This window comes from Schistocerca nitens, chromosome 4 (genome assembly GCF_023898315.1).
Source record: "Schistocerca nitens isolate TAMUIC-IGC-003100 chromosome 4, iqSchNite1.1, whole genome shotgun sequence".
Lineage (NCBI taxonomy): Eukaryota > Metazoa > Arthropoda > Insecta > Orthoptera > Acrididae > Schistocerca > Schistocerca nitens.
The window spans coordinates 988336319-988348982 of NC_064617.1; the positions used below are offsets into that span (position 1 = coordinate 988336319).

At 37.7% G+C, this 12664-nt stretch overlaps 1 protein-coding gene across 1 annotated transcript; it reads left to right on the forward strand.

The window, feature by feature from the left end:
- The first annotated feature begins 677 nt into the window (after nt 1–677).
- Nucleotides 678–7389, forward strand: LOC126252936 (adenosine 5'-monophosphoramidase HINT3-like). The gene is made up of 4 exons (XM_049953930.1): nt 678–1134; nt 6122–6188; nt 6615–6741; nt 6825–7389. Exons 1-4 carry the CDS (start codon nt 942–944, stop codon nt 6849–6851), a joined length of 414 nt encoding a protein of 137 aa, XP_049809887.1. The 5' UTR covers nt 678–941; the 3' UTR covers nt 6852–7389.
- The last annotated feature ends 5275 nt before the right edge of the window (nt 7390–12664 follow it).

A 12664-nucleotide genomic window follows, 5' to 3' on the forward strand; every position in this document is an offset into this window, starting at 1 on the left:
GAATGACGACCATGCCACTTGGGACCTGTGGAATGGTACATTAGCTTATTTGTTTGAGTTGTAAATATTTGCCATGTATTGTTGTTTTTTCTGACATATTCTATATCCTGGAGGACCTCCTCACTGTGGATCGATTGGAATGAAAGTAAATCTAATCTAATCTAATCTAAAAAGGAAAAAGAAATTTTTCAGTAGACGTCTGTATGTTACAAAAGAACCGTAAATAAACTGTTCTGTAAAGCACCTTTTCTTACCTCCCAGAGTCCTTAGGGAAACTAAATAATCACAAATGGGGTGTAGTTTTTTTTTAGCTATTTTCGATTTTTATGGCACTATACACACTCTCTATTGTAAAAGCTATGTTACAACTCAATATAAACATTAGCATTCGCGCTCATCCTGTATTGTATTCATTAGTGTCGCTTTCTGGCCGCTTGGGGCACTGCTATCGCTAGTGGTAACGCAAACGAGACAGTGTATCGTGACTGTTGCGTTAGAGACTACTTTCATCATTATATACTGGGCTAAACAAAGCGATTTAGTGTGTTGACATTCCGTCTCGTGTGATGACATTAACATTGGACGATGATGCCGCCTGCTGTTCCGTCCATATCAAGTTCAGTGTTTTAGCATACCTTCGCTAAAAAAGGGTGAAGTAGAATATCTTTACTGTTAAATGCTGGAAAGCAGATGTTATTGAAAACTAAACAAAAACAAAAATTATTTGTTGTGGTGCCGTTAAGATGCGCTGAAGACAAGAAATGACTAACCGAAATCTTACACAGTAATATTATGCAAAGTCATATAACTATGGTGCAAGAAAATTAGCCAACGTCTCTATCAATGCATTCCAGTGAATCATTTATTGCAATATAGTGCATGCTGGGAAGATAAATTAGCCTGTAAAACTGATAAGAAGTACCAAATCATTGTAAATAGAAATGAGTACTGATAGGAGCGCATGTTTGTTCTGTAAAATATACGATGGAGACGAACCCACAGAAGTCTTGTATCGGGATGAAGATTACATAGTGTTTCCAGATATTAAACCGGCTGCGAAACATCATTATTTAGTAATTACGAGAGAGCACGTACGGAATGCCAAACAACTGACTTCGAACGATAAAAAAATTCGTAAGTTGTCAGACTAATTCTAAAGAGTTTTCTCTTTGTAGAATTAGTGTTAGAGAGTAGATTATTATGCGTTGTGATGCAGATACGAAACAAACCCTTTTGAGTTTGTGCATAATAGCACCGTCTAATTTTGATCATTCATTTGTTAAAGAAATTGCACTCAACATGCTTACATAACCAACAAATATGAGTTGCAAATAGTTCGGGCATAAATTATGCCATATAACGTGACGTACGTGCGTTCTTATATATTGCCCTCAGATTTAGGATTTACACATTAGTTACACAACAGTATGGGAGACAGTTCATATTACGTTCTTTCAGAAGCTTAACAGATATTTGGAGTGAAACAATCTTTGACAAATAACAAAAATTCACCATCATTCAAAAAATACCAGATTGATCAAGGAACAGGAATGCAGTGGTTCGAGTGTTATTGAACAAAGTAATTTTTAATAGAGCAATATTGGAAGTAAATGGGAATGTGTTAAAGAGAATTCTGAATCCCACTCTTCTGCCAAAGAAGTATCAGGTGGACCAACCACTTGCTTCGACTAGTGATGGGAAATGTGTGTGTGCTGCAGGGGGGAAGGGGCTGTTCATTCTGTCTGCTGCTTTCAGCCGGAAAAATTCGTGACAAATTTGCACTAATGCAGCAGTATATGCTGAACTAAAACGTCTTCTCCAGATGAACAGTAATAATGAGAATATGAAGAAACAAGAAAACATCACATTTTTAGCCTTGCTACGATATATAAGGCCACACTTTGCCTTTTATAATTAATGCTACGCAAGTTGGTGCATTGGTAAAAAAAAAATTGATTCATATTTGGGACGTTGGTGGTTCAGATCCCTGTTCAGGTCTACATCCACATCTATACTCTGCAAACCACCATGAGGTGCCTGGCAGAGGGTACATCCCATTGTACTGTTTACTAGGGTTTCGTCCTGTTCCATTCACATATCAAGTGGGGGAAGAATGATCATTTGAGGGTGTCAGTGTATGCAGTAAGCATTCTAATCTTATCTTCATGATCCCCATGTTGGCAGTATGCAGGGGATTGTAGTATATTTCTAGAGTCATCATTTAAAGCCGTTTCTTGAAACTTTAATAGACTTTCTTGGTACAGTTTATGTCTATCTTCAAGTTCAGTTTCTTCAGCATTTCTGTGTCACTCTCCCAGAAATCAAGGAAACCTGTGACTATTATTGCTGCCCTTCTGTGTGTACATTCAGTGTCCCCTGTTAGTCCTACTTAGTATCGGTTCTAAACACTTGAATCATAGTCTGGAATCGGTCACACGTGTGATTTGTAAGCAGTCTTCTTTGTAGATTGGTTGCAATTCCGCAGTATTCCTTCAATAAATCAGAGACTACCACCTGCTTTACCCGTGACAGAGCCTCTGTGATCATTCCATTTCATATCCGTACAAAGTGTTGTACTCAGGTATTTTAGTGAGTTGGCCGATTCCATCAGTGAATTATTGATATTATAGGATACTGTGTATTTTTTGTTTTTGTTTTGTGAAGTGTACAGTTTTACATTTCTGAACATTTAAAGCAAGTTTCCAATCTTTGCACCACTTTGAAATCTTGTCGGGATTTGACTGAATATTTATGCAGCTTCTTTCAGGTAGTGCTTTGTTATAGATAACTGCATTGTCTGCAAAAAGTCTGAGGGTACTATTAATATTGTCTGCATAGACATTAATGAATAACAAGGGTCCCAACACACTTCCTGGGCACATATGTGAAGTTACTCCTACATCTGATGATGACTCTACATCTGAGATAACATGCTGCGTCCTCTGTACCAAAAAGTGCTCAATCCAGTCACAAATTTCACTTGATACCACACATGATCGTCCTTTTGACAATAAGTGTAGGTGTGATACTGAGTCAAATGCTTTTGTTGGAAATCGAGAAATCTGACTGCCTTGATCCAAAGCTTTCAGTATCTCATGTGAGAAAAGTACAAGTTGGGTTTCACATGATCGAGGATTTCAGAATTCATGCTGGTAGGCATTGAGGAGGTCAATCGGTTCAATATATCTCATTATGATTGGCTTCTAACATTCCACAACAAATTGTTGTCAAGGATATTGGACAATAGTTGTGTGGGTCACTTCCGGTACCCTTCTTGTAGACGGGTGTGACCTGAGCTTTTTTCCATGAGCTGGACAAGGTTTTTTGTTTGAGGGATCTGCAATAGATTATAGTTAGAAGAGGGATTAACTCAGCTGCAAATTCAGTATAGGATCTGATAGGAATTCCATCAGGCCCTGGAGCTTTGTTCAATTTTAACCATTTCAGCTGTTTCTCTACTCTACTGACACTTACTTCAGCCATCTTATTCAGTGCTATAAGGATTAAACTATGTTGTTCTTTGTAAAGGAACATTTGAAAATGGAGTTAAGCATTTCGGCTTTTGATCTGTTGCCCTCAGTTTCAGTTCCTGTCCCCTTGACTAGGGACTGTGTGGAGTAGCGGGTTATTAATTATAATAATGATTATAATATATATTCATATCATAAGTAATAGGAGGAAATATTTGAAATATTGGAATATTGTTGAATTGCTGTAAATATTGGAATACTGTTCGCTGCCTTTTATGAGAGCCTGGAAACCATTTCTGTGGTTAGCTGGAAAGCTTTGGAGGACACAGTGACCATAGTTCCCAGTCTGCAAGTCCACATTCTTGTCCAGCCCACTGAAAGAAATGTTTCTATTCTCTATTTGCTCAGTGGAATCAGGACTATAATTATAAATGAAGATTTTGAGTTGTAATTGATAGATATACATATTTGGTAAAGTTTCACATGCTCAACATTGTAATACTCATTATGTTAATACTGACAATAAATCTCTCTATCCTAAACAGCACTATTGACCAGTACAGATGCGACCTCCACAGTAAGTTCCTATTGTCTTTTGCCCTTACTTCTGATAATCAAAATAACTGCTCGCCACAAAAGTGGAAAATAATTGTCACCACTTGCCACGCAGATTTGTTAACATTATGGGCGGCACACCAACAGTTACTTCTGTGAAATCTAAGTGATCCAGGACAGTGTACATTTCTCACGAGTTCACTTTCTATTATTACTGAAAATATGCGTTTAGTAACAGGCTGTCTCTGACGCCATCCGAGGCAGTGCGCACTCGAGCATTTGACTTACGCAGATCGTACAGTGGCTAGGTGCGAAGTGAAGCCTAGTCTTGCCTCTCAGGTTGTATTTATGTATGTGGCACTTCGGAACGCCAAGGGAACACCTGCTGTCATCTGCCTTATGCCCATGGTAGCGGCCTCTAAACAGCCACTTTCTCAGACACAGAATATTTTGTAACACTGTCGTGTATTACTTTAGAATCTTCTTAATTTTTGTATGCGTATAGTTAAGTTGGTTGAAAAAGTTTTAGCTCGCCTACATTTAAACTTTGTCGTCTAGAATTTTCATAATGGAACTGACAGTAGAACCTGACCTCTGAACTACAACTTTAAGAGACCTTGTATTTGTTATTCCTTGCATCCAGGCCTTGGAACTTGTTATAGCTCTATTATTTAATAGGTTTCATCATGTGCTGTAACCAAAACTTTCTAACATTAATAAATTACTCGAAAACTATTAGAGATAACTCAATGGGGTTACATAGTTAATATTTCTATATTGAACTGAAGCTTCATAAAAATTTTCATATTTCTAAGTCTAATATTTAGCACCTTCAATTTTTCTTAAAAATGCGGATTCTGACCAAAATATTTCTTTAATCATGTTGAGGTTTGTACCAGTTAATCTTGACATACATCTGCACATTATGACCAAGTTTTTGGTTTCTGGCTTTATTATTTAGTGCCAATTATTTTTTTCTTAAAATGATGTATTTAGGGAAAAATATTGACCTGATCATTCTGAGATTGACAGTTTACAAATTAATATACTTAAGCACATGCTAACAGAGTTTGGAAAAGCAACCTTAACTTTTAATTCCATTCTTAAATTATGGTGCAATACTTGTGTGCTACACACAGATGCATTGTGGTGACATGGTGCTTCTAGCAGTGAACTGGGGTAAGTCCCGGCTCATTTGCTTGCCTCTTATTTCTCCATGATACATTCTGCATGGTAGTCATTGAAGGCATCGTGCATTGCTCTCTTGAGAGCCAAATATGTTTCATTCAGCATCTCTTGATCTATAGTCATACGCTTTTTTCTTTTCTTTTTTTTTCTTCAGCTGTTGTGCAGTAATCTCTGTTTCTTCAGTAGTTTCTTTACAGTGACTGTATACCATGGAGATTCTCTCCCATTATGAACTGTTCTACTGGGTACATATATATCCAGTGCATGGTCAGCTATGCTTTTAAGCACAAGCCATGGTTCCTCTTCATGCTTCTACCCTGTGCTAAAAGTTTCGAGTTCCTCACTGAGATATGACACTACTGATTTTTTATCTAGTTTACTGAACATATGTATCTCTTTGCTTGTTTTAGTTGTCTTTTGTACTTTGGTAATCATTGTTGCCACAACCACATCATGGTCACTGATACTAGTTTCAATGTGGACATCCTCAAAGAGCTCAGGTGGCCACTGTCAGATGTCTGTGCCGACGGTGACTGTGTGTGTGTGGGGGGGGGGGGGGGGGGGGTGAGGGGCCTTGGTCTGCATTTGAGGGAGTCTTTGTCCAGTAGCTTTGTGTACTTTTAATTGACCTTTATATGTACCTGTCTGTTGCTCAATGCCTGTTGTATGTGGTGAGTAGCAATCTATCACATTTCATTATTGTTATTCCATTTTGAATTTTCCGATCTTGAATACAGTACCTAAAATTATTTGTAGCAATAGTCATAAGAAGAAAGACTTCTTGCAAGTTATTTCCAGCTCCTAGAATGTAGCAAATAATGATCATCCACAATGGTTTAACACTCAAAATATGTTATCCGAAAAAAAAAGCACTGTATTAAGTGCATTTTTTTCCTTTGTTTTTGCAGTAGAAGACATGGTAAGAATTGGGAAGGAAGTACTGGAGCAAAGAGGTGGCGATCTCTCAGACTTAAGGTTTGTATAAGTATTAGTTTAGTCTGTTATGGACATAGTGAATAGTACTATAAAAATGTAAGCATACTTATTGGGAAAAAAGAGGGGGGGGGGGCGGAGTGTTAATAGATCACTAGCTAAAATATTAAATTTTGTTTTGAAATAATCCTTTGGACATGGGAAGCTCAAATTTGTAAGTTGAAAGGCAGAAACAAAGATCTAGTATTACAAACTGCCCATATTACCACTCATTATCGTTCATTGCAGCTTGGACAGCTTAACTGAAATATTTTTATTGGTGATAATTTTTATGTTCCAACATAAAATATTTGTAAAGTTATTGAAAGAATATAAGAACCTTTTATAGTGCAGTACCTTAATTGTTGTTAACGGTGTTCCATAAATTTATTGATGACTGATAATTGTGTGTGTATGTTTGGTTGACAGACTTGGATTTCATTGGCCTCCATTCTATTCAATTGGACACTTGCATTTGCATGTGATTTCTCCTGCAAGTGATATGTCATTTGTCTCCCAGTTAATTTTTCGAAACAACTCGTGGTGGTTTGTCTCGGTAAGTTACATTAAGTGTGCTCTGATTTCCATTAACTAATCTGGATAACATATGAGAAAGTAAGACTTCTGTTTCATTTGCAGCCGGAATATGTTAAATCACGTCTTTGATGAAGAGAAAACATAGGGGAAGCAGCTTTTCAGTAAATAGAATGAACTATCTGAAGGACAATTTGCAAAGTAATGAGACTGAGTTTTTGATTGTAAGCATGTGTATATATATTATGTACAGCATATTATACATTTCTAAATATTTGTATCTACCCTTTACCTCACTACTCCATTTTATGGCTACATGATATTATGAAGTTTGTCAGTGATGCTGAACAGTTTATGTATTTGTTGTTCTTTTTTTACAGTTTATATTTTGGCTTCATAAACAGGTCTTCATAGCATTTTTCCACTTTTTGTTGTTAAGATGCTATATTTGTAACATAGCATAAACAGAACTCCAGAGACATGTAGGCAGCCTACCTGCATTAAACTTCCATATTGTACGTATAAGCGTGGTTTATTGCCAATAGCATCATAATAAATAAACATACCGTGAACAAATTCTGAAATATACTGTGAACAAATTCTGAAATTTCATGTTGTGTAGGTGACATACACAATGATGGCAATTAAAGGTTTTTCATGACTGCATAAATATTTGTAATAAATGAAAAAGGTGCACATTTTGTTTGCTAGTGTGATATTCCTTCATAGCTCATAGCATAACTTTGCGCATCTTTTCAGGTACATGATCATCAATATTTTTTTATTTTATTTTAGCAAGCACACTGAACATCAGAGCCATTGAGAACTGTGTGCATGCCATGCATAGAAGAAAAAGCACACACACTCTGTCTCTCTCTTTCTCTGTGACACAACAGACTACATTTGAGCATGGATAACATGTTTTGGTTGCAAGCAGCACTCAACTCGTGCACTCTCTGGGTCACAGAGGCCAGGGGCCTGTGGCCCAGGCAGGGCTGTGGTGGGCATGTCAGCTGCCAATAATGGCCAGCAGCCATGTCAACCTGTCAGATTCAAAATAACAGACATGATGGCAGTTTCGCCACTGACGCACACAAAGAATAATTTTATATTGTTTGTGTTTGTACAGCTACAGCACAAACTGTAATAGATACAGTGAAGGACAATATATCAAATAAAGAGGAGGGCGACATGATTTTTCCAGTCACAGATTGATTTGTAAATAATATATGTGAGAAGGAACAGAACCGAGATAATTTATGTAACTGAAATTTTGCAAATCTTCAGTAACTATTATAGTATTTGTGGTACGAAAGAGATCAAGCTCTCAAATTGCTGTGTTCAATGATGCGCATTGATTGAGTTACATTTTGTAACAAAATTAAGCTGTAAGAAACATACAAATCAGCAAGGCAGCCTGCATTGGAAGACATTGTTACACACCACATCCAACATTTAGTTCGTAAGATTTATACTTTTCATTATATTTTTGATTAATTGTTTATAAATTTGCATAGTTTTGCCCATAACTTACAAACTTTCATAGTTATCATTATTCTGATCACTTCAGTGGAAAGAGGAGGAAATATCCAATAGTAAGGTGGTGCCATATCTATATTTATTACAGGAATTGGTGGCACAGAGATTATGCACTGATTTTTGCACCACAACAAAACTTTGTAATTGTTTAAATTATGGGCGAACTACTGCACATAAAATTAAGTGTAAGGTATTGTTTTGATGATAATTTCAGCATGCAGTTAATGGTGCAATTGGGTTTTGGATATCATTTATCTATAAAAAGTTGTGAATAAGGTTGGTGAAAATACAAAGTCCTTTAGTGACATACATGCAGATTATTTCCATGGACGGAAGGACCAAGGCCTTAAATGTGCGGTGACCATCTTGCAATTTCTCACAGTTTGGTACGCGGTTGAAGAGGCAAGATCTATGCTGGTCTGAATGGTGGTCCAGCCACACACATTTTCGGTGATAGAAATAATTTGCATTGTCAGGTTTATTTCAGCCAGTAGTTCAGGTATGTGTGTGTATGTGTGTGTGTGTGTGTGTGTGTGTGTGTGTGTGTGTGTGTGTGTGTGTGTGTGTGAAGTTGATTTGGACTCTGAATTTGTGCACTGAGTCTGGACTTTCACTCAGGGACTTTGAATGTTTTCTGCCACTAATCGGTACTTAGGTTAATACATTCTGTGTCAGTTAGACTTATTTGTATATGAGTTACTATGGAGTTTAGCCTCTGTTAAATTTTAACTGTGAATGCTGCCTGTGTTTTCTAACTATTTTTGCTTATTAATTTTATATAGTGTGTTCTCTAACCACTTTATTGGGGGCTCAAGCTATTTTCAGATCACTTAATCACACAGTTGCTTTCACCAACCTGTGAATTAATGTGTGAATATTAATAATGATAAACTTTTATGAATTAAATTATAAACTGTAGTAGTTGGGGTGCGTTATTTAACATTGAGTGCATGTGCGTTCAGCCTGGTAATTATTTGTCTGTTTGATTAATACATCACAGGCAAATTTATTAGTTTATTTTATTTTAAAAGTTCACAGTAATTAGTTGTCTTTCTATGGTGCTATGGGAGGTGGGTATACCACCAAAGCTAATAATTTTCATGAAAATGACCCTAAGCAAAACCAGCTGCAAAATAAAAGTTAATGTTAAATATTCCAATAATTTTCCAGTCTTTCAAAAACTTAAGTAAGGGAATTGTGTGTCACCGACATTATTTAACTTGGTCCTACAGGCTTTCATGTGGAAACGGCCAAGCAAAACAGATGGTACTGTTTTCAACGGGACAACTGAGGAGATGGCATTTGCAGACGACATAGCCATGCTAGGAAGAAACAGAGAATATTTGATGGGAAAGTATGTAGTTTTAGAACGTGAAGTAGCTGCACATGGGTTTGCTGTAACTAAAGAAAAAAACATATGCTCAATATCAGAAACAAAACAAGGTGGAGACGCATTAAGCAGTTTGAAGGATTTGCCAGAGTGTATCAATATTGGGAGGAATGGTTACGGTAGGTGATATGGTACCAACAGAGATAAAGGTCAGAATAGCTTCATGTATCAGGTGCTATTACAGCTTCTTTAGCGTGTTGCAATCCTTCCACATTTCAAGACACATGAAGATGACAGTTTACAAACAATTATAAAACCAGTTGTTATGTGTTGTTGTTGTTGTGGTCTTCAGTCCTGAGACTGGTTTGATGCAGCTCTCCACGCTACCCTATCTTGTGCAAACTTCTTCATCTCCCAGTACCTACTGCAGCCTACATCCTACTGAATCTGCTTAGTGTATTCATCTCTTGGTCTCCCTCTATGATTTTTACCCTCCACGCTGCCCTCCAATGCTAAATTTGTGATCCCTTGATGCCTCAGAACATGTCCTACCAACCGGTCCCTTCTTTTTGTCAAGTTGTGCCACAAACTCCTCTTCTCCCCAATTCTATTCAATACTTCATCATTAGTTATGTGATCTACCCATCTAATCTTCAGCATTCTTCTGTAGCACCACATTTGAAAAGCTTCTATTCTCTTCTTGTCCAAACTATTTATCGTCCATGTTTCACTTCCATACATGGTTACACTCCATACAAATACTTTCAGAAACGACTTCCTGACACTTAATTCTATACTAGAAGTTAATAAATTTCTCTTCTTCAGAAACGCTTTCCTTGTCATTGCCAGTCTACATTTTATATCTTCTCCACTTTGACCATCATCAGTTATTTTGCTTCCCAAATAGCAAAACTCCTTTACTACTTTAAGTGTCTCATTTCCTAATCTAATTCCCTCAGCATCACCCGACTTAATTCGACTCCATTCCATTATCCTCATTTTGCTTTTGTTGATGTTCATCTTATATCCTCCTTTCAAGACACTGTCCATTCCGTTCAACTGCTCTTCCAAGTCCTTTGCTGTCTCTGACAGAATTACAATGTCATCAGCAAACCTCAAAGTTTTTATTTCTTCTCCTTGGATTTTAATACCTACTCCGAATTTTTCTTTTGTTTCCTTTACTGCTTGCTCAGTATACAGATTGAATAACATCGGGGAGAGGCTACAACCCTGTCTAGCTCCCTTCCCAAACACTGCTTCCCTTTCATGTCCCTCGACTCTTTATAACTGCCATCGGGTTTCTGTACAAATTGTAAATAGCCTTTCGCTCCCTGTATTTTACCCCTGCCACCTTTGGAGTTTGAAAGAGATTATTCCAGTCAACATTGTCAAAAGCTTTCTCTAAGTGCTAGAAACGTGGGATTGCCTTTCCTTAATCTTTCTTCTAAGGTAAGTCGTAAGTCAGTATTGCCTCAAGTGTTCCAATATTTCTACGGAATCCTAAACTGATCTTCCCCGAGGTCGGCTTCTACCAGTTTTTCCATTTGTCTGTAAAGAATTCGTGTTAGTATTTTGCAGCTGTGACTTATTAAACTGATAGTTCGGTAATTTTCACATCTGTCAACACCTGCTTTCTTTGGGATTGGAATTATTATATTATTCTTGAAGTCTGAGAGTATTTCGCCTGTCTCATACATCTTGCTCACCAGATGCTAGAATTTTGTCAGGACTGGGTCTCCCAAGGCCGTCAATAGTTCTAATATAATGTTGTCTAATCCCTCCCGGGGCCTTGTTTCGACTCATGTATGGGGTCAAAATGTGGCCAATGACAACAGGTCAGAAAAGTCTTGAATGCAAGGGACCGCAAAGTACTGTACAAGATATATGGTGAAGTGTATGAAAATGGTGCTTGGAGAATTAGGACCAATTCAGAACTGTATGAACTCTATAAAAATCCCCAAGTCACCATAGATGTAAAGGCACAAAGGTTACAGTGGTTAGGGAATTTGCAGAGAATGGAAGAACAGCGAGTGCCAAAGAAAGAACTGATGGCAAAACCAGATGGTAGCTGCTCAGCAGGGAGACCGGGATTGTGATGGCTAGTGTGTGATATAGAGACGGCTCTGAGAAAGTTAGAGTATGGAACTGGAGAAGGCTGGTGAATTCAAGAGAGGATTGGAAGAGACAGGTCGTCGACAAGGCCTGGGCCCTCCATGGGCTGTAGCATAGGAAAAGAAGAAGAAGATTCATGTATTTATAGCCTTCTTAGCAATATGGCAAAATTGCAGACTACCATTATACTGATTGAATATTCTTTGTTGCAACAACTAGGAGTAAAATTGTATTCTGTTGTTCAGTTTTATAATATAGTTTATTGGCAGCATTAGAAAGCCTGGTGATGTAGTTTGCTGTCCCACTACCCACTCAGAAAGTAGCCTTTCTTTCGTTTTGAAAGGGTGAAATTTGCAATTAAGCCATTGGTGTTGAATTACAATTTTCCATATTTATGTTTGACAGTGAAATTGGAGTCATTTAGTTTTAAAGACCAGCATATTAGACAACTTTTTTTGTGTAATAAGTAGTATAATGAACCATAGACCTTGCCATTGATGGGGAGGCCTGCATGCCTCAGCGATACAGATAGCCGTACCGTAGGTGCAACAACAACGGAGGGGTATCTGTTGAGAGGCCAGGCAAATGTGTGGTTCCAAGAGGGGCAGCAGCCTTTTCAGTAGCTGCAGGGGCAACAGTGTGGATGATTGAGTGAACTAGCCTTGTAACGTCAACCAAAATGGCTTTGCTGTGCTGGTAATGCAAACAGCTGAAAGCCAGGGGATACTGCAGCCGTAATTTTTCTCGAGGGCATGCAGCTCGATCTCCAGGTGGGAACTACTCACGGGAGCATGGAATGTTAGATCCCTTAATTGGTGCAGGAGGGTTAGAAAATTTAAAAAGGGAAATGGAAAGGTTAAAGTTACAGTGTGCTGTTGAGTGGTACTTAAGTAAATAAATTATTGAAATCAAAGTGAACTAGAAATTAGAATATAAATGAAAAACTTGGTTTAGTTTAGAGAGT